The 23,492-nt window shown below is 38.4% G+C and overlaps 1 protein-coding gene across 11 annotated transcripts in view; it reads right to left on the minus strand.

Annotated features, from left to right (window-relative positions):
* Window positions 1–22,004, minus strand: part of PHF20L1 (PHD finger protein 20 like 1) — a 77,373-nt gene extending 55,369 nt beyond the window's left edge. For 9 of the 11 annotated variants that reach the window (XM_055431613.2, XM_088844850.1, XM_055431612.2 and 6 more), the window contains exons 1-4: window positions 21,709–22,004; window positions 19,436–19,555; window positions 2,087–2,258; window positions 1,855–1,939 (exon numbers count right to left, since the gene is read on the minus strand). In XM_055431613.2, the coding sequence (XP_055287588.2) occupies window positions 1,855–1,939; window positions 2,087–2,258; window positions 19,436–19,518 (340 nt within the window). In that variant the 5' untranslated portion in view covers window positions 19,519–19,555; window positions 21,709–22,004. Of the gene's footprint in view, window positions 1–1,854; window positions 1,940–2,086; window positions 2,259–14,147; window positions 14,293–19,435; window positions 19,556–21,708 lie in introns of those variants that run through there. The other 2 variants (XM_055431607.2, XM_055431611.2) reach the window with 2 other exon arrangements.
* Between the last annotated feature and the right edge of the window lie 1,488 nt (window positions 22,005–23,492).

Consider the following 23,492-nt stretch of genomic DNA (forward strand, 5'->3'; position numbering starts at 1 on the left):
ACTAACTCCCTAAATCTGTGCTAGGCTCTAAACTACAAGCCTGCGGAGCCAATATAAGACATGGGAACATGAGCTCTGAAATACAGCTTTCCAGAAGTTTAAGTAAACAATGATTTAAAGGCCCCACTAGGAAAGAAGTTGGAGAAGGAAATGGCAACCCACTCCAGTGTTCTTGCCTGGAGAGTCCCAGGGACAGGGGAGCCTGGTGAACTGCCGTCTATGGGGTCACACAGAGTCGGACACGACTGAAGTGACTTAGCAGCTTAGCAGCAGCAGGAAAGAAATAACCTGAAAACTTAACTGAGATGTCCCTCAGGTGACTAGTAATAAGCTCATAGCCGTATTTGTTATTTCAATTAACTAAACCAATAAATTAGACTAAGGCTTTTGTAAAGTTACATCATCAATTCTAGCCAGACAACTGTAACTTACGTTTTCCCACTTAACATTTTTTACTGTAGTTCTTTTTAAATATTTTCTTCTTCTATCTTCTCTTACCTCTTAATTTTTCTCAAGTTTTTTGTTAAATTTTCAGCTTAAATCCTTAGCTAAATTCTTTAGCAAGACTACAAGACACTTCATAGACCAATTCTTGTTTCTTTCCTTCACCTCTTCTGTTATTCTACAAACCTGAAAGGAATCCTTCACTCCAGTCACATCAAAGACTTGCAGTTCCTTGAAAGTGACATGCCTCTCTTCTATTCTTTTGCATACACCATTTCTTCTGCCAGAAAACCTCTTCAACCCTCCTTTTCTAGCTAATTTGTTTGGCTTTCAAGATACAACATAAAGTAAGTATCCCCTTACTTAAATGCTCTTCTTGCAAAAAACATATCAATGTGGGTTTGTTTTTTGTTTGTGGTCCTGCTGCATGGCTTATGGGCTTAAAATTCCCCACCAGGGACTGAACCCAGGCACTCAGCAGTGAAAGTGCCGAGTCCTCACCACTGGACTGCCAGGAAATTCTCTCAATGTTTTTCTTTAGTAAAAAGAATGAATGAGTGGTAGAGTTTGAGAAATCACTGTAATAGAAAAACAACATACTACTGATTTGGAAAATATACTTATAAGTCTTTCACAATTATTATTTAAATGAGATTTGAAGTCAGAAATTTGAAATATTTAAATATATTTTCAATAATAATTTAAATATTAATTATAATCTGTTTCCAAATTAGTCAGTCTACAAATTTTAAAATTATCTGTGCAACAGATTCTCTTGTTTTATGCCACACTAGCACACCTGATTCCTGTGTTATTTTCCGTGTATCTGGTAAATTCAGTAACTTTTCCTCTGTATTAATGTCAGATATCACAAAAGTTAATTATCTACAAAAATTAATTAAAAGGGGGCAGGGAAAAAGATGCAAGAAAGGAAATCCTCATATTGATAAAGTTCCATACTCTTTCCTCAGAAAATATTGCACTGTGTTTTACTTCCAACCTGAACTAACTTGAATTTTCCTGTATCTTTAGTGAAGACTCAGGTAAAGATGTTCATAAAAATAATTTAGCCAGCAAACTGGAAACAGAGAAGCAGAAATAAAATGTGTATAATATAAGCCTGTCAACTGAACGCTGAAAAAGCTGAAAAATTTTAACCAACTTCTAACTTAAATACTCTACTTAGGCAGCATATTACATATTATCTTACTCTATAAAATACATAACGAATTAAATACATAACAAATTAAATTTTTATCCTAAAAAAAGAATATTAGAAGACTGATTAAGTATAAATCAAAGAGAAGTAACAGTTACATGTAACAACTACATGCATTAATTAAAACTAGAAATATAGTTAAATTTTACTATAAATCCCATTTTAATTCTCAGATCATTTCAAATACATACCTTCTTTGTTAATCGCCTCAATCTTGGCAGGGTAATAGCGACAGTCTGTCCAACGAGCCAGAACTTCTTCTCCGGCTTTAAAATCCTATTTTAAACAACTTTTAAGATCAATACCATGTATAATAAATAAGCATTTCCTTAATAAGAAAAACAAGCTTTTGTAAAATGTAACAGAATTCCTTTAAAAAATACATCATTACATATCTAGCAAACAGAAAGGCTTGCTACTTACAAAGAAATCTTCCTCATCTTTTAGCCCTTCTTTTCTTAATGCAGGTCTCTCAAGGGGGCGCAACCTATTGCTATCCCAGTAAATCCACTCATCATAACGATGACTCCAGCGCTCAAAATGGACCAACATCTTGCCCTCCTCATAGTCAATTTTTTCAATTCGTGATGGATACCTCAAAAATAAAAAAAAGCCATCATATCAGGAGAAAATTCTTACATTTGTTTACATAAAGTATGAACTGAAATACTGCTTACTATTATACCCATAAACAATATGGATCAATATTTTTAAACTACTAACCAACAAAGTTCCCTTTAGTCTTTGTCTTTTTTTTTTTAATGATTGCTCTCAAGACCTACTGAAATATTAACAGTTCAATCCCAGTGGACATATAAATTATACTATTTATAATATAAATTATGCTGTCTTGGGAAATAATTTGATAACATGCATCAAAAGCTTTAAACATAGTCTTACTTTTGACTCAATAATTCCAATTCTGGAACTATATACACAAAACATGTACAACAAAAAAAATAAAAACCGTATGGTTAAAAAAAAACCTGAAAACTGTCCATAACTATATAAACTATGGTATATCTACTGAATGGAATATCATACAGACTTTAAATGTAATGCTTACAAAGAATTTATAATGTAGGAAAATGTAAAAAAGCAGTACTATGTTCACTAGAATTATAAGTATATAAATGTTAAATAGTAATACATTGGTCATGCAAAAAATGACATACATTTATCTATGACAATAAAGTACTTTCTCTTTTCTATTTTTCATACTTTTCAATATTTTATAATGAGTATTAATGATGGTACAGAAATCTTGGTTAAAACTTCAGTTTAAGAATATAAAAACAGTATCACATTGTTCTGTCTTCACATGTGCTGATTCTCCCAGGATTAATTCCAAAATAAAAATTAGTTAACCTGAAACTTTTAACAAAAAAAGCTTCATAATTCTTAATGTATACAATATGTAATCTTCACAGACTCAAAGATTGTTCAAAAGTAACATTAGAGAACACTAAGAATTCAACAGCAGCACACAGTAGATTATTTAGCCATGTGGTTTATTTCATACTTTCACTAGCTGTATCAGTTTTTTATTTTCCCTGTAGAAGAAATATAAATTTACATTAACACAAATTTAAATATAAAGCAAAACAGCCCTCACATAACTTTTAAATTAAGAGCTGAGTACTATCTGCTTCACACACTCACGCTATTCAAGGCTTTTTATACATTTCAAGGGCCCCGAATCGTTCTCTGGAATAGCTTCTTTCCTCCCTTCAGTCTAATGACACAGAACCATTGGGAATTTCCTTAAACATACCATGCCTATCAAACACCTATGGTTTTGTCCGTTCTGTTCCATCTGCCTAGACCTAAGCTGCCCTTCCCTTCCTCTGCACACTCATCATGCAAGACCTGATTTAACACAGACTCACCTGTGTGAAGACCCCCAGCTCTCCACCCTCCAGTGCTCTCACCGCAGCCATCTCATCACAATCATCTGCACAGGATCCTAAACTGTGGGCTGTGGAGCACTTAAAGCCCTTGACCCATTAACACATGTGACACAAAAAAGGGGTCCCATGGTCAAATAAGGTAGGAAAATACCGAATTAAATAAACCATTTTCTTTACTGAAGACTTCTTGGTTCTGTCAACCAGACAGAAATAAGGCATTCACTACTACCAAAACATGTAATCCCTTTCATCACAAAGTATTTACTAACACTTCGTGAGAGAGTAGACATCTCAGAAACAGGATGTTAGCAATTACAAGGGCCGTGAGTTTTGGGGACTGAGTCACGGTCACCTTTGTACCCCCAGCACTTTCACAGTGACAGACACACACTGGCTACTGCAGGAATGCTCAGGGTGAACAAGTGATGTTAAAGAAAGAAAACCTGTCCATTTCTTCAGAGCTGAGATAGCAGTCTCAGTCTTCAGAGGGCATAGGTGTGAGTGAGGAAGCATTCTGTTAAAGAGAAGCATGAACACAGGAAAACCTAGGGGCTCAACACACTCACTCGCTGAGGTGGACATACCAATTCCACCATTTAGAATCAAAAATGCTTGTCTTCTGCAGTTTTGCTGATTTGTTTCTGCTGCTCTGGTTTTCAAAACAAAACAAAAAATGTCAAAAGCATTAAGGGACGCCTAGATTCTGAAAGAGATGGGAATCCCAGACCACCTGACCTGCCTCTTGAGAAACCTGTATGCAGGTCAGGAAGCAACAGTCAGAACTGTACATGGAACAACAGACTGGTTCCAAATAGGAAAAGGTGTACGTCAAGGTTGTATATTGTCACCTTGCTTATTTAACTTATATGCAGAGTACATCATGAGGAACGCTGGGCTGGAAGAAGCACAAGCTGGAATCAAGATTGCTGGGAGAAATATCAATAACCTCAGATATGCAGATGACACTACCCTTATGGCAGAAAGTGAAGAGGAACTCAAAAGCCTCTTGATGAAAGTGAAAGAGGAGAGTGAAAAGGTTGGCTTGAAGCTCAACATTCAGAAAACAAAGATCATGGCATCTGGTCCCATCACTTCATGGGAAATAGATGGAAAAACAGTGGAAACAGTGTCAGACTTTGTTTTTTTGGGCTCCAAAATCACTGCAGATGCTGATTGCAGCCATGAAATTAAGAGACGCTTGCTCCTTGGAAGGAAAGTTATGACCAACCTTGATAGTATATTAAAAAGCAGAGACATTACTTTGCCAACCAAGGTCCGTCTAGTCAAGGCAGTGGTTTTTCCCGTGGTCATGTATGGATGTGAGAGTTGGACTGTGAAGAAAGCTGATCGCTGAAGAATCGATGCTTTTGAACTGTGGTGTTGGAGAAGACTCTTGAGAGTCCCTTATACTGCAAGGAGATCCAACCAGTCCATTCTAAAGGAGATCAATCCTGGGTGTTCATTGGAGGGACTGATGCTAAAGCTGAAACTGCAATACTTAGGCCACCTCATGCGACGAGTTGACTCACTGGAAAAGACTCTGATGCTGGGAAAGGTTGGGGGCGGGAGGAGAAGGGGACGACGGAGAATGAGATGGCTGGATGGCATCACCGACTCTGTGGACATGAGTTTGAGTGTACTCCGGGAGTTGGTGATGGACAGGGAGGCCTGGCGTGCTGTGATTCATGGGGTCGCAGAGAGTCGGACACGACTGAGCGACTGAACTGAACTGAGCGATAAGGTTCTTTATTTTTCAACATTCACTAGCCACTTAACTACTACAAAAGGTGTTCTATCAATTATAAAAACTAAGTTTCTAATTTATGTGTTTATATCTTTTTGATTTTGAACAAGAAAATAAGAGGTTTATCCTATAGGTTCCTTCAAATTCTAAATGTATACAATTAAATGTACACAAACAAATGGTATGTTAAAAGGAAATATAACTAACTCTTATCTTCAAGGAGCTTAGCTTAGAGTCAGATGAGGAGACAGAGAAGCAGCATGGTATTTCTGAGAGTCATAAATCCGTCAGGCCCTATGTTCTTCCTTTATTGAGCATCAGCTGATTTTTATATACCTTATCTTATTAGATCCTGGTAACCATCCAAGGTACAGATAACACAGTCACCATTTAACAGATGAAGACTGTCCAAGGACACACACGGTAAGAGTATTCAAAGAGCTAACTGGTACAAAGAGCCTACAGGAGAAATGCAATAAGGCCTATATCAAAGTAATTATACCACACATGGCAAACTGTTAAGTTTATAAAACACTTTTTTTCTCCTTTGCATCAAGCTTTTACTTCTGAAAAACCATGAATTTTTCAGAGTTAATTCGCTCATTAACATATTTCCTCACAAGTTAGTTTTCCCTGAAGACAGTGAGCAGTAGTACAATACTAATTTCAAACTAATTTCAACTTTGATTTCTCTTTGCCATTTTTTTTTTTTTTGGTAATTTGAATATAATTTGCTTTTTTCATTGAAGTATAGTTGACTTTGCAAAAATCCTACATAAGACGCAATAGTTAATATTTCAGGGAAAACTGGCACCCTGGCGACCATTCTTAGAAGTTACCTACGTTGGTCTTGGTGGGGGACTGACTTTAGGGATTCAGACTTAATCAACATGGTACAAAGGTAAAGTGTATACAAAGCATTACTCATTTATTCAATCAATATTCATTTACTTAAAACCATCATGTGATTCAGGGTTGAGCATCAGCTGGACAAGGAGGATTCAAAGAGAATGCGGTTTCTGTCTTCAAGGACCTCAGGACTAGAGACTGGAGGGGCACTTCCAGGAAACAGTTCCCGCTGGCTAGACTATATGGTAAGTAGTAAGGTGGGTAAAGAAGAGTGGGGGCTTAGACTGGACTGGTGAGCTAGGTTCAAACTGAAGGGCCCTGAAAAAGTGAACCAGTGAAACACCTCTTCATTCACTATATTCAAACAGGGAATCCTATAAAGTCTGTACTTAATTTGGTTATCATTTAGCCTTAAGAAAAAACCCTAACATCAAGATCTTTGCTATCCATATAAAATGCACAAAATGGTAATTTAACATATAGCTCTATTATTATTTATACAGTGAAATGATTTCCCTATTCAAGATGGCCCATAGGAATGCCTTGATACTCAGTGAATAAAAAATACTTCTGAACAAATGTATCCACAAATGCCTCTACATCTTGAACCACAGCAATTATTTTGATGCACAAAGTATGTTTTATTATAACTGAGTGTGAATGGAAAGTAAGATTTTTCTTACTGAATTTGGAAGATGCAGTGATAATGTTTTTGTTTTTGCTTTTCAAAGGATGAATCATGGAAAGCTGTTAAGAGTAAAGAACAGTGCCTAGGCTGAGTTCCAAATATTTGTAAATGATTGGGAAAAAAAATCTGAAAAGTGGGAGACTGGAATTTCAGAGTTAAAACAACTAGGGATAAGAAGAAAACAAAAACAACATAGCTGGCACCTCTCCAGGGTTCAAAAGAAAGAGATGGAGTAAAGGCAACTAGGGCTATGATTCTTCAATGCCAAAATTCTACACAGAGCTCTACAATTCCTTATGACAATACAACAAAATATCATAAAATTTCCACATCTGTCTTCCCTATGATATCCCACTTTAAACTACTTGCACTATTTATATGATATTAACCAGTGTAGAAATTAAGGGACTGCCTCCATTGCTCTGGGCCTATCTCACCCTCATATGTCTTTTGCACTTGAATCTTAAGAGAATAGAGTTTACTCTGGGCAAACTTAGGCAAGAAAAAATAATCCATCCTAAATTGTTTATTAGGTTTAATGGAAACAAACAGCATTCAGAAACACTGAGAATGATCCTTGCTGAATTTAACAGAATTTTCATATGTGCAATTCTACTTCTAAAAAGGAAATGGCAACCCACTCTAGCTTCCTGCCTAGAGAATCCCATGGGCAGAGGAACCTGGCAAGCCGTGGTCCATGGGGTCGCAGAGATTCGGACACAACTGAAGTGACTTGACTAAGCACGCAATCTCTCAAGTGATTTCTTAGGACTCTTTCTCAATCAGTATGGTCAAAATTCTCTAATGGTCCAGTTCAACCGTGGCTGTAACAGCAGGGTAAAATGAAGTGAAAGTCGCTCAGTCGTGTCCGATTCTTTGTGAGCCCATGGACTATACAGTCCATGGAATTCTCCAGGCCACAATACTGGAATGGGTAGCCTTTTTCTTCTCCAGGGGATCTTCCTAACCCAGGGATCGAACCCAGGTGTCCCTCATTGCAGGCGGATTCTTTACTGGCTGAGTCACAAGGGAAGCCCGACTAAAGCAAGGCCATTACCAAAAACAGAAATTACTTTCACCTTTCACTTTATTGCCTCACCCGATAATACCAGCATTTTAACACTGTCATTGATGCCTCCTACTTACATAGGTGGGTCAGAGAGTAGCAAGCTTTATGGATTCTGAACTAACTCTGTAATTCATTAAAAACCAGACACTGAGCAAAGAGACTAGGTACACACTGAATACACTGTATTGGTTCAGTTCATTGGTTTGTTATACATCAAATACTGTTGATGTATAACATCAACTCAAGTCTATTGTCAAAACACAAAGAAAATAAGAAACCTACAATGGGAATTACCATTACAGACGAATTACTACATTGGCTCATGTCATTAACTGTTTTACACGGCAAGTCCTGACTGACAGCTAGATCAGGAGACCATGATTCCCTGAGAATGTATGTAAAAACACCGTTTGGCACAGAAGTGTACAAGTATTCTCTTGAGAGAAGGGGGTCCCGACTTTGATCAGATTTCCAAGGGGCTCATGATTCTAAAAAAAAAAAAAAAGTCCTGTGGAAAGCAAGGTCATCTGTTAGCACTCAAACCACAGGTGCTCCACATCCCTGGGAGGAAGAAGACAATGATGGGCACGCCGCTATGTCAGAGCTATAATCTGACAGACTAAAGCACTTAAGCCAAAGGACAGGGCTGTTAACTACTCATCAGCAGGTTACCGCCCACTGAGCACTACCAAATATCCCAAAGACCATCAGAATGCACTCTGAGATTTCATTGATCATCTGAACAAGTGCTGTGTTAATCAAAAAGGCAACTGACCCAATAAATTATTCAAATTATGTATTTTAAATAATAATCTTGTTTATATTGGTAAGACAGTAAAATTTCTAATTTACACAAATTAAAAAATTGACAGTTCCTCATCCATTTCATTTAACTCAGCACTGAGTCTCTAATTCACTGAATATCAGACACTAAAGTAGGAATAAAGCTACAAACAATCAACAAATTCAGGAGGGAGAGGAGAAGAAAAGGGAATCAAATAAGGTAATATAATTATAATATAATGAAACAGCTGCTGCTGCTGCTGCTGCTGCTAAGTCACTTCAGTTGTGTCCGACTCTTTGTGACCCCATAGACGGTAGGCCACCAGGCTCCCCTGTCCCTGGGATTCTTCAGGCAAGAACATTGGAGTGGGTTGCCATTTCCTTCTCCATGTGTCAAAGTGAAAAGTGAAAGTGAAGTCGCTCAGTCGTGTCCGACCCTTAGCAAACCCACGGAGTGCAGCCTACCAGGCTCCTCCATCCATGGGATTTTCCAGGCAAGAGTACTGGAGTGGCTTGCCATTGCCTTCTCCGAATGTAACAGCTAGTAAAGGTATATTGCAGTAGCACACAGAGAGAATATCTAAATTAGATGTTCTCTTGGATAAAGTAGTTCTTCAATTTTTAAAGGATGAAATACACTTGAAAAATGACTTAAATGTAATTTAAATGTTAGCAGGATCTCCAGGAGTTAGAATTAACAATTCAGAACAGTCTTGTGGAAAGGAACTGCATTAGCAAGAAACTCTCAATGTGTCATAAAAAATAACTAAAACATATTACAAGAAATAGAAATAGTGACCTTCCTTACATATTATTGTCAGAAGAGGTTTATCTGCCAAATAATAAAAATTAATGTAGAATGAAGTCAAACGCAAACCTAAGATTCTTATAACCTGCTTACCTCTTAAAATTTTTAGTTTCTTGGAAACACTTTAAATTTATCATGATTTGTAATTTTCAAGTGTTTTCTCACCAATTCACTGATTATAACTACAATAATGTCACCTATTAGAACAGCATTTTTAGATGACATGCTTCTAGGTATTGCATGTTAATTTGTTTCATATTTGAACAACATGCTGAAAACAAAACTCTTTTGATTAATTCAAACTTGATATTCCAAAATAAAGCATAAATCCAAAGAATCTAAATTTTAAGAACACTCAGAGGATGGTTATATACATCAAAACTGTATCTGTTCCAACACTGAATTCTAAGGATCTCACATTATCCCTCAGGTCTTTTCAGAGCCATTCATCCCAAAGACACACATACGACATAAAACAGACTACCCTGCTCCTACCTGTCCATAATCTTGTCAGCAAAGAACAGGTAAGACCAGAATTAGCTATGTATTTTCCCCTAGTGCCTGTGGCAGCCACTTTTCAAATCAAGGTTTCATTTCAGATCACGGGATTTAAACTCCTGCTGCTCTACCTCCTCAGTATCTGAATCTCCTGCTGTGCCTACAGTCACTCATGCCATCGGTTCTGACCAAATCAAAATGCTTGCAACACAATCTTTATGCTCATTACCATCTCCTACCATAAGAATCTACTAGACTATCAAAAATTCCTTCCCCACTCCACCAAAAATGCCACGAATATTCTACTCCAAGTTTATGTGCTTCATATAATTTGTTCAAGCCAACATGATCAAACTTTATTTGTTACAAAACTCCAAACACTAACCTTAGCAGGTTGCAGTCGACCGTTTCTATTTCTTAATATTTAGCACTTAAAAATTAATTTAAGATACTACACAGTCATATACGCTTATACACCTATGATTAAAATTTTAGGAATTTACAGTGACTTCTCTATTAGATTCTATTTTCTTAGAATAACTAATGTTCATGCTATTATTATCATTAAAGCTAGCACTTATTAGAGACCATGAAAAGTTCTTAAAGTGTACTCTTGCTAAATATTCAAACAACCCTTTGAGTTAGGTACTACGATTATTTCCAGTTATTTAATGAGGTCACCTCATGCGATGAGTTGACTCACTGAAAAAGACTCTGATGCTGGGAGGGATTGGGGGCAGGAGATGGGGACGACAGAGAATGAGATGGCTGGATGGCATCACCAGCTCGATGGACATGAGTTTGAGTGAACTCCGGGAGTTGTGATGGACAGGGAGGCCTGGCGTGCTGTGATTCATGGGGTCGCAAAGAGTCGGACACGATTGAGCAACTGAACTGAACTGAACTGAAAGGAAGTCATAGAGACTCTGGAAGTCAAGCAACTTTCTCAAGTCAAAACAGTAAGTGGCAGATCCCTGAATGGAGGTCTGTCTATCCTTAAAGAATATGCTTTTGATCATCATATATTCTGCATCTTACAACTGATCATTTTCAGCTCCTGTCAACCTTACTGCAGTACTTAAAATATAGGGGGCTCTTTCTCAAGAGGTACTAGAAACAAAAACAATATGAAATCAAGCTATGTTTATTTTTTCTTGCAAATTTAATTTTAATCTTCTGTTTCTGATACAAATAAAATGTAAAAAGTTTTTGTTAGCCAGAAAACATGGAAAATAGCTTTTATTATATTGTACAAAATAAACATTCCTCCCACCCCATATAAAAAGACTAAGCAAACAGACTCTTGTTTTATTATTAAAAATTCTTAAAAAAAAAAAAGGCAAACTGCATCTCAACTATGTCTAAGTATGAAACATTACATTATGATGATAAAAGAACGTAAGGGGAAAAAGTAGCTTAACTTATATGCTTGATTCTGTCATAACTTACATTTAAAAATTAAGATAGAGAAGTTGCGATATGAGTTGCTAGGGAACTAAGAAAAACATTAGGTGACTTTAAAAATGAAAAGATATGAAATTTCTTAATAGTTTGATAAATACCATTTTTATTATTCTATGCTTAGTTTTCAACAAGTCATAATTCATTTGCAGTAGTGTTTTATAGTGGTAACCAGATTTCAAGATATCCCCAAAACTTTCAGGTTCATTCTTGACTAACCCACTAAAATTCAATGAAATTTCCTGGGTACCTTTTTATGAGTAAAAGGCTTGCATATAATTCATTTCACATTAGTAGCTTATTCTTTAGTACCTTACCTACCATGATGTACTAGAAACATACTCATTTTTCACTGAAGAGGGTTGGGTTTTTGGCAATGAGAACAGACTTTTAATATACATTGAATATTAAACATCCACATTCTTTCCTCAATTTTATTGCAACAGTTCTCTGCAACTTGAGTTAATTTTAATGACAGAAATAACAGAGTACCTTATATACCAGCTTCTACTTTAATAAAAAGAAAATTTTTATATGCTGATTAATGATCTGCATAAGGTGGTAGGAGGAACGGTTAATAGTTCTTCAATACAAAGTCATATAAAAATACCAAAACACTTGGACCCTTCAGGTGATTCTGATGCGGGCTCAAGTTTGAGAACCACTCTTTTGGACTTCACCTGAATCACTTTTACAATATAGTTACTAACATCAATGAACTTAGTAAGAGAATCAATTTGTTAGTAAATGGGTACCATACAGGAAGTTAAAGTAACCTACTGAATAACTACTGGCTTCTTAAAGCCTTTAGTTATAATTCTAAGTAATTTCAAAATCAAAGTTAATAAGAAAGCATTTAAATGAGCAGAACAGCAGGATGGAAAAACAGTAACTACCTTCCCAACACCACTATAACACAAGTACTTTAAAATTCTAAATGTTCCCAATTATATTCACCGTTCTCCATCTTTTTCAATTAATTTTCTCTTCTTCTAGAGTCTGGCAGTTTTGAGCACCCTACATGTGACTTCCAGTCTTTACCTACTTTACTTCTGCCTCAAGTCATTTATTACCTATCTAAAAGTGAGACTAAAGAACCCGCCCCACTGAACACGTAAAAATTAGATAAAAGAATCTGTTTCCAGTTCAGCGGACCTGAAAGATCACTGAATATGTCACACCTTCATTTCAGGGACATTAAAGCAAAGAACTCTCCAAAGTCCCATAGTTATGGCAGAACAGCACCTAAAGCCACATTTTCTGACTTTAGTTATATCTACCTTTTTCAATATTCCCTTTCTCCTGCCTTTCAAGAAAACTAGGATAAACAAGAATTTGAGCAAGCAAGAAAAAGTTAAAAAAAAAAAAAAATGAACCAACATAATGAAAGAACATGAGAGAAAAGACCACAAGAACAAAGCAGGTGTATTTTAAAATAAATATGTCTACTCAACACCTATTTCTAATATTGCTTTCAACATTTTTTTGTGGGGAGGAACAGGGGAGGGAAAGGGAGAACTTTATCTTTGAAAGTTTACAGAGGGAATTCCCTTACAGTCTAGTGGTTAAGACTTCAACTTCCAGTGCAGGAGACACGGGTTTCAATTCTGGTCCAGCAGCTAAGCTCCCACATGCCTCACAGCCAAAAAACCAAAACATAAAAGAAATATTGTAACAAACTCAATATAAGACTTTTAAAAAAACACTCCACATCAAAAAACTATTAAAAAAAAAGTTCAGAGCTTAAGTGGAAATTTTAAAAATTAAAGAACTAAGATGTTTGTACATTGGAGTAGACCTATTTGATGATTATTAAACTGAGGGTTCACTTAGATCTTAGGATTCAAAACTTGTGACTTTCTGACTGTAAAGAATCTCAGAATTTGTAAATCTTATGAATTTCAATTTGAAATTCTCTACAAACAGGGTCCTTAGTACAGAGTTCCCCGTTAAGCTTCCTATCACCACCCATAATAGATTATTCAATTATTTTGGTGTGTAAGTATGATTGTACATTCCTTTGAGTCTTCAGCTGAAATTAGGTTTTCAAAGGTAGTTAGTGACCCGAAATTAGAATCAATATCTTTTAAACACAAAGAGATTTAGGGAAGTTCTATGTACAAAAGGACATATTTTATTCACATTAGCAAAAGAATATTTTAAAAGTATTCACCCATGGTTTCTACAAATTCCAAACTCACCTAATGTAATTTAAACATGTTTTCAGCTTTTAAATTTGATCCTGTTGTTGTTCAGTTGCTAAGCTGTATTCAACTCTTGGCGACCCCAAGAACTGCAGCACGCCAGGCTTTTATGTCCATCACTATCTCCCTGAGCTTGCTCAAACTCATGTCCATTGAGTCAGTGATGCCATCCAACCATCTCATCCTCTGTCGCCCCGTTCTCCTCTTGCCCTCAATTTCTCCCAGCAAAATTTGATCTACACACTCCTTTTCAGGAACATTCCTCTTTTGTTTCAAATACAGACCACACAACTTCCCTCTACTAGTGTTTTCCTTTGAATAGCAAATCCAATTAGAAAAAGACAACTCTTTTAATTCAGATAATACAAAATTTTAATTTAAATTATAAAGTATGTGTACTTGCTACAATATGAATTTATTCAATTTTCCCACTCTACAAAATTCTGTTCATGAACATTTTAAAAACTCACATTTGTAAATGTTCCATACAGTTCAAAAAACTCCAAATGTGTGGAAACAGCATTTGCCAATTCAAATTTATACTGTTCTATCAAACTCTGACACTTGGAGACATCTCCACTTTTTTTTAATCTTTCATTTTCCTTTCCTTTAGATCTAGAAGAGAATTAAATAGAAATATTCCAAAAAAGGTCAGAAGAGCATAACTCATCTGAATGTTTTAAACTAACTTTATAATTTCAATTTTAAGAGTAACACCAGAGCACACTTACTTTGTTGTGTTTTCCCAACTAAATCATTTGCTATAGAATATTTTAATTTCAATTTTAAAGTTAAATCAGTAGTCAGAACTGGTATGATTTTATCACTCTTCTTATTGAATAATACTTGGAACAATTAGATACTTGGATATCTTAAGGGTGCTTTGTAAATTATGAAACTCTGCAAAAATAAAGATTTTTATTATCACCTCAAAAAGATGGCTTATAGCATGTTGCAATGACATGGTATTCCTTCTACATCTTAGATCATTCTCATGTCAACACTAAGGCTACATTTAAAAACTTACACACCTGAGTCTTCAGATCCCTGAAGATTTTTCAACTCTTCCTCTTTCCTTGCATTTACCTCAGGGCTTTATTATCTATTATTTCATATAATTTGAAGCAAGTTTAAATACATTATTTTATTTGATCCTTAAAGTAAGTAAAAGTAACACTGCTTTCATTTTACTGCTAAAGCAACCAAATTCAAGGACTTACCCATATTTACAAGATCAGAAAGTGACAACCTGACTCTTTCCTCTTTAGAATTCACTCATGGTGTGTCAAATATAACTTCAACTCTGAACTTTCTCTTTTCCCAAACACAACCTGTATCAACAACCTGTATCTATTTTCATCCTTATGATGTTACTGCATCCAAGAGATTATACAGCCAATATGTTCAGGTTAGGATATAAAGAGAGAAAATGGTTGATTGTCTTAACTGTGAATATTAGCATTTTTAAAGACTTTTAAATTAAAAGATTGTTCAGGAAAAAACAAAATGTTTTGAGTAAGACTACACATTTTTTAAAAATTAAAGCAACCCACACTTTTTAGTAAGAATTAGGTTTAGAAAACAGAGAAGAGATCCAGGTATCTAAAAGCACACACTGGACCAGAAGGCGAGTGGCCTCTCTCTGGCTTCTCAGACCCTGCATTCATGAGTACTAGTAAACAATCAAGCCACCAGGATTTTCCGATGTAGCTGGAAAATTACTCTGAAAGCAAAAAAATTATAAATTGCTACTTAAAAATGTGAAGTGTATTTCCAAGGATGAAATATCTTTCTGAACTCCAAAGAGTATGTGATATCATTTGCTCACGGAACAATAACGCATTTTACCAAAGAAAAATAGGTTCAGTCTTCCTATTAAATCAATTCTACCCCAAGCCTAAATGTAGGCACGTAACTTTATTTCTGCCCACTAAATTTAGAGTTTATCCTTTTATTTCTAGGGCACATACTAAAAAAATATTTTCCTTTACCTTTTTTATATAGGAAGAACCTGCTACATATAAGACAAATTGGCATTCAGGTGCCTCACTATCACAACTTTTTCTCTGTGCTTCTCTTTAAGAGCTAATGTATCAACCGGTGAGAAGTCATTTTCTTAATAATAGCTACACTGCTTACTGTAAATGTCTTGAGTACTAAGAGAGTAAGTAATATTTGCATTCCTGCATGTCCCTCCCTGTCTAATGCCTACAATTCAAAAGACATTTATGTCAAGTAGGGCTTCACTACTATTCCAGCTTAATGACTAAATGTGGAAGACTAACTATGGATGCATTCAATATGGATGCAACCCAAAGAGAATATGAAAGAAAAGAGAGTGAGAAGGATGAAAGTTCAGTGTATTTTCAGTGATTGACTGCTTTGCCCTCATAACAATATCAAAGTTTTTCAACACTTAAACAATGCTTCAATAGTTTTTTACTTGATATTAAAGCAAAAATGTATAAAATTTATATGGAATACAGAATGGTCCTTAACAAATAAAACATAAAGAATAAAGTTTATCTCATTTAGAAATAAAATCTGTTAAGAGCACCATGTCTCACACAATTTCTTTCTGCCCCACATAAAATTCAATAAATCTTAGCAGTTAATTAGTTGTCCTACAAATTAAAGGGCCACCCAAGCCTAAACAGTTCTTGAAACTACTGACATTAATAAAGTCACAACAAGAAAATTATTTCTTTCAATTACCTAGAATATGTGTATACAATACTATTAATTTGTTTTTAATTAAAGCACCACTATAGCAGAATGCTAAAATCTTCATATAAATGAATGCATAAAAATCAACCTGACAAGTGTCAGTGATTATCATATGTGATTATTTTGGTTAATGTTTACTCAGTTAAAAGAGACCATTATTACTGGGGTCATTTAAATTAAATCTAAATTTTATGAATGAGTACATCTGCATGGTATCAAGCTATCTAAGCACTTGAAATTTTTTGATGAGAAGCATAAGACAGTGAAAAAACTAAGCTATAACTTTCATTTGTTTTCTGAAATTCCACATACTCTAAAAGCAAACTCAGACTTAATTTTTAAAGTGGTCCTTTTTTTAAGCTTTTTCTTTTAACTACTGAATCATTGATTTACCAGCTAATGAATTAGGAAGCATTTCACCATAAGTGAATTTCTTACAAATACCAAAATTAATTATGTCAATATCTCTGAAGGCCACTGGAAGGACTAATAAACCATGAACTTATTCAAAACTGGAAGCTAATTCAATTGCAACTTTGTCAGTTTGGAAGCCTAAGAAAAGAATCTCATGAATTAAACTAGAAATTTAAAAAGTTAGTAACTTTAACAAAAGAAAAAAAAGTAAAGATTAACATCGAAGTAGCATTTCTCATCCTCTTCTATCACAGAGAGATTCAACTGTGAGTGCCTTCAAAGTAAAAAGTTTCCTCTGGTCAAAATCAAAACCAAAGAGAGTGAATTATGGACTAAAATAGCATCTTTCCTTGTACAGTCTAATGCAGAAGCTCTCCATTAGGGGCACAGAGAGGCCCCCAACCCCAACACCTAGAGACAATGTTTACCATCACGACTAGGAGGGGATGCTAAACTGCCTGGGTGCCAGGTATTTTCCAAGCCCCTCCTGAGAACACTGTGTATATTTTCCACCTTATGAGAGTAAGTAAGCCCCCTAAAAAGAAACACTCACTGAGATGCAGCGTGGTGGCATGAGGCCAAATAACTGCCTTCCCACCTCAAACTGTTCCAAAAAGACCCACTAAGCTGGGGGTCACAGATGTGTGCAGAGTTCTAACACCGGATGGGAACAGACAAAAATCCCAGGCTGGTCTAAATAAACATCATGACTAAACAAGATTTCTCTGCCTGCCACTGCCAACTCAGGAAGTTGACTTAATACAAATCAATCAAAGACAAATCTACAACATGCCCACTACATTTTTAAGAGAATTGTAGAATTTGCCCAAAAGTCTGGTAGAGTGGCTGAACTGCTAGACCCTTCATCAGAATAAACCGGCTTCCAGCGGAGCTGAGGCTGAACCACCACCAGGAGAGGAGGCTCTCCAATGCCCATCGCTGAGCAGGGGGTGCTGAGAACGGCACCCAGAGACACCCGCCCAGAGAGCAGAGCTAGAGACCAGCCACTGAGAATGAGGAAGGCATTCCAGAGCAGAGAGAGAAATTCTTATTCCTACTGTGGCCCAGCCATCTGGGCGTATGCTATTTTCCTTTCTCTCCTTTCTGGGCAGTGATTTTACAACAGGTGTACGTCAAGGTTGTATATTGTCACCTTGCTTATTTAACTTATATGCAGAGTACATCATGAGGAACGCTGGGCTGGAAGAAGCACAAGCTGGAATCAAGATTGCTGGGAGAAATATCAATAACCTCAGATATGCAGATGACACTACCCTTATGGCAGAAAGTGAAGAGGAACTCAAAAGCCTCTTGATGAAAGTGAAAGAGGAGAGTGAAAAGGTTGGTTTGAAGCTCAACATTCAGAAAACAAAGATCATGGCATCTGGTCCCATCACTTCATGGGAAATAGATGGAAAAACAGTGGAAACAGTGTCAGACTTTGTTTTTTTGGGCTCCAAAATCACTGCAGATGCTGATTGCAGCCATGAAATTAAAAGACGCTTGCTCCTTGGAAGGAAAGTTATGACCAACCTTGATAGTATATTAAAAAGCAGAGACATTACTTTGCCAACCAAGGTCCGTCTAGTCAAGGCAATGGTTTTTCCCGTGGTCATGTATGGATGTGAGAGTTGGACTGTGAAGAAGGCTGAACGCCGAAGAATCGATGCTTTTGAACTGTGGTGTTGGAGAAGACTCTTGAGAGTCCCTTATACTGCAAGGAGATCCAACCAGTCCATTCTAAAGGAGATCAATCCTGGATGTTCATTGGAGGGACTGATGCTAAAGCTGAAACTGCAATACTTAGGCCACCTCATGCGACGAGTTGACTCACTGGAAAAGACTCTGATGCTGGGAAAGGTTGGGGGCGGGAGGAGAAGGGGACGACGGAGAATGAGATGGCTGGATGGCATCACCAACTCTGTGGACATGAGTTTGAGTGTACTCCGGGAGTTGGTGATGGACAGGGAGGCCTGGCGTGCTGTGATTCATGGGGTCGCGGAGAGTCGGACACGACTGAGCGACTGAACTGAACTGAACTGAACTGAACCAATTTCTCCTATACCACTTTATGTAGGGTTATGCTGGAACTATCCAAATTCACCACTTATCACAGGCAGAGGTAGAGATGGCAGGTAGAGGAGAAGATATAAGAGAAGGCCTGAAAGGATTACTCATTTAAAACTTGAAACAGAGAAAATTCGCCTTTAGGTCACCACACTCTGGGGAGCAAAGAGAGATACTGGGTTTCAGTTTCAGGTGGAATAGTCAATGACAACTATGCTAACCATTAACATATTCTGTAGTGTGAAAGACCAGCTGTGAAACAGGCCCCCCAAAAATATATTTATATCAAGTTTTATACAAAACTTGGGAACCTAGTTATTTAGGTTAATCCTCTCTCTCTCCCACCACCCACAGAGCTCATATGAAGTACACAAGAGTGCTGATAACTGCAAAATCTGTTGAAGACTAGGGAAACTAAAAAACAATGTATATGTTTATTCAAAATGTGAACAAGGTAATGTTTCTGCCACTGTCAAGAGAAGAGCAATTAACCAACCCATGCAGACTACAGACACTAGGCTTTATTTCAGGGGCTCCATATTCTCCATACCATTTTTGTAAGTAGTCCAGCGCCTCCAAGCGAGCACCGATCTCAAAAGTGATTCCAGGACGATTTGGGGGCTTTTTACTCATCTTGAGATCCTATTCTTCAGAATTCTCTTTTCACTACCTCAAGAGAGAAAAAAAAAATGTTAGGTTCTGATACATAAAAGACACAAGTGATTAAACAATTTTTTACACATTACATGATAAATTAAAATAACCACCAAATTTTTAAGAAATTTGAATGATGATTGCCAATAAAAATACTGTGCAACTTGCAATCTTACTAATAAATTAAGAAAAAGGACATTAAAAAGGTAACTACTTTAGAAGAATGAACAAATGAGGATTAACACTAACTAAAGTGTTTTAAATTTTAACTGGAAAATATCCAAGAAAATTCTTCAAGATAAGTTGAAAATGTTTTGCCATCTTTGAAAAATTAAGATAACTGACTAATCCGGCACATGACTACTGAAATTCTTGGGAACAAATTAACCAAGTTTTTCAACTAATATTTATTCAGTGCCTAATAATATAGAGCACTTGATAAGACACTAAAGAACATAAAGATGAAAGAAACAGTACACACACTTCTAGTAAAAATTTTAGTAATTCCTCTAGTGATTATGATTTTTCACTACCTATGATCTCCCACCTGGTAGCACATGATTCAATAATTTTAACTAACATAAAGTTGCAGAGGAAATCTCATTTTCTTCATATTCAATAAGCAACAATGACACAGTTTTTAAAAATCCCTTTGAAGTTTTTTGTTTGAACTATAGCCATTTTTATTGCCAATGTGGGTACTATATAGACAGTACCCACATTGGCAATAAAAATGGCTATAGTTCAAACAAACAAAAAACTACAAAGGGATACCTATTCCTCTCTAGACCATGGACATGTAGAATATTCACTATCATTTTGGCCAGTGGATGTTCAGCACACTTTGCAGCCTCTTTTTCACAAACTAGCACCTGAGGAAGATGGATGCATTTTGAGACAGCTCAATCAAAATATATTTAATCAGGAATAGAAACCTACTGCTAATGTGTGAGAGGAGAAATCCTTAAAACCTTTTTGAAATTAAGAATTACAAATATGACTATGCTCCCTCCCAGTTTAAAAAAGAAAACACACAACTGTACCATGCTTTTTCAATGGTTTTGTCACAACTGAAAGGGACAAAACATAACAGCAGAAAAAAATCAACTGCTCTTTTCTCTTAGAAACAATCTGCTAAGTAAGGGAAAGTACATGCCATAAAAAAATATGTAAAAATCAAACTTAAATACTCATGAAGTGGCGAGTAGGGGGGAGAAGGGGGCGGGGGTGATATCCTCCTGCCAGCCATGGCAGCAGCGAAGATTAGTGCATTAAAGTTAACAGCAAGTTCAAGCCAGAAGGCATTCGGTATAAAAGAAACAATAGTATGAATATTTTTAATAGCGGTCTGGTCAGTGCCGCAACATCCAAGGCGGTTACTTAAACGTTTTGCGTAGAAATCGAATCCACTTTTCCTGCTGTTCTTCACAAGGAAAACTTAGGAAGGGTAACCGACCAGTTTTCTAAGATCAAACTTAGAACCCACAAGAAGTGACAAAGTTAGGACATACAATCCTCTCAGAGGTGCTTCTGGATGAGGTTTCAGAAAAAAGGAAGATTTCTTTTTCTTGAGTGGAGAGGGGCAGATGGGGAGGGATGTGAATTAAGGAAAAGTAAGACCAAGTAAACAGTTCTATTGAGGGGTAAAACTTGAAGCAAAAGAGAAAGGGGGACACAGAGAACGAAGAGGGGGTAAAAATTGGAAAGGAAAACGAACAAGACAGCAAAAATATATAAGGACTGTGAAACTTGGGGACCTGACAGACGGCGGGAAGAGAAAATTTAGCAAGAAGACACACAACACGGGGAGAGTGAAGCCGGGGTCTGGGAATGGCCGCGGGGCCGAAGAAACGGTGGTGGTTAGAAGGGGTGGGGGCGGTGGTTGGTGATGCGGGGCGGGAGGGAGGTGACCAGAGACTGACAGGAAAGGCTCAGACCCGGCTCGCAGGGTGGAGGAGACGCCTCCGGGTTTGACAGCCGCCCGGCCCCCGGCGAGAGGCGGCGGGGGAAGGAAGGGAGGGGGAGACGGAGCAGCGGCGCCCAGACAATAGGGGAGCCGAGTTACGGGGAGGGGCGCGGGCCAGAGACAGACACCAGCGAGGGGGTGTCCCGGGCGGCCAGGCGGGGGGCCGGCGGGCTCCTGGCCCCGCCGCCGCCGCTGTCTCTTACCGACTCGGCCTCCTCTTTTTCGCACAGTTGTCGGGCTGTCCGGGGCCGAGCCGGGGCGCGAACAGGACGGCCAGCCCGGGCCTCCGCCACCGGCCTCCGCCCAGGCAGCGGTCGCGGAGGGAGCAGGATCGGAGCGAGCCGGAGCCGGTGCGCGGGGTCAGGCCCGAGATCGCGCCGGGGAGGGAGCAGGTCCGAGCGCTCAAGCCTGCTCGGTGTCCCCTGCCATCGCAGCCTCAGCAGCAGCCGCCGCCGCCGCCGCCGCCGCCGCCGGCCAGCCCTGACGCGACGCCGGCCCCGGCGACGTCAGCCGCCCGCGACGCGCCGGAAGCGGGCCTGGGCGCGTCACGTGACGCAAGAGGGTCGGGCGCTGGCCGCGCGGCCGATTGGAGGGCCGCCCTGGGAGGCGGGGCTTTGCGGCAGTTGGCTGACCGCTGACTGCAGGGACCCTGGTTAGCAACGGAGGAACGCGAAAGTGTTTGACCTTTGGGAGATGAGGCCTAAGCCCACTGAATGTTAATGCTGTTGATTTGTTGTTAGCTGGACTCTCAAAATTTCCTCAATCCCTGCATCCTGGGCAAACTTTTATATTGATGTACGCACACTGCACCCCCATTCCACGTAAAGAATAGAGCAAGTGGTTTCTGTTATAAAAGTGAATAAACGTCTATTGAAGGCCTCCTTTATGGCAGGCACTGTGCTGTGAGTACATCACATGACAACTACAATCGCACAATTGTATTCCTCTATAGGAGATCCTTCGGAGAAGGCAATGGCAAGCCACTCCAGTACTCTTGCCTAGAAAATCCCATGGATGGAGGAGCCTGGTAGGCTGCAGTCCATGGGGTCGCTAAGGGTCGGACACGACTGAGCGACTTCACTTTCACTTTTCACTTTCACACATTGGAGAAGGAAATGGCAACCCACTCCAGTGTTCTTGCCTGGAGAATTCCAGGGATGGGGGAGCCTGGTGGGCTTCCGTCTATGGGGTCACACAGAGTCGGACACGACTGAAGTGACTTAGCAGCAGCAGCAGCAGCAGCATAGGAGATCCTTACAACACAGAAGGCAAATATTACTAAGACATTCTGTGTGGGGTTGCCCGTGGGGGACGGGTGCAGTTGAAGAACCTATGGCTAAACTGAAGTGACTTTCCTAAGAATAGGGCTTCCTTGACGGCTCAGATGCTGAAGAATCTGAGTGCAATGCCGGAAACCCAGGTTCAATCCCTGGTCTGGAAGATCCCTTGGAGAAGGGCATGGCAACCTAAGAATAAACGAAGAATGATAGCAGAACTACTTTTCTTGAACACCTGCTGCCGCTGCTGCTGCTGCTAAGTCGTTTCAGTCGTGTCCGACTCTGTGCGACCCAACAGACCTCAGCCCACCAGACTCCGCAGTCCCTGGGATTCTCCAGGCAAGAACACTGGAGTGGGTTGCCATTTCCTTCCCCAATGCATGAAAGTGAAAAGTGAAACTGAAGATGCTCAGCTGTGTCCGACTCTTCGCGACCCTATTGGCTGCAGCTGCCAGGCTCCTCTGTCCATGGGATTTTCCAGGCAAGAGTACTGGAGTGGGTTGCCTTTGCCTTCTCCGCTTGAACACCTACCATAACCCAAATTCTGTACTAGTCACAGAAGAAAGCGTCCCCACTGTAAGGGAAACCAACAAGTGAACACATTGAAAGAATTTTGAGATAAACATCTTTTTTCTCTTTCCAGGTTGCCACTCTGATTCTCAAGCTTTCTAAATGCAACACTGCATACAAACAACACAATACTCTTACCA

Source organism: Moschus berezovskii, chromosome 16 (genome assembly GCF_049115385.1).
Source record: "Moschus berezovskii isolate FMDL1 chromosome 16, NW_MosBer_1.0, whole genome shotgun sequence".
Lineage (NCBI taxonomy): Eukaryota > Metazoa > Chordata > Mammalia > Artiodactyla > Moschidae > Moschus > Moschus berezovskii.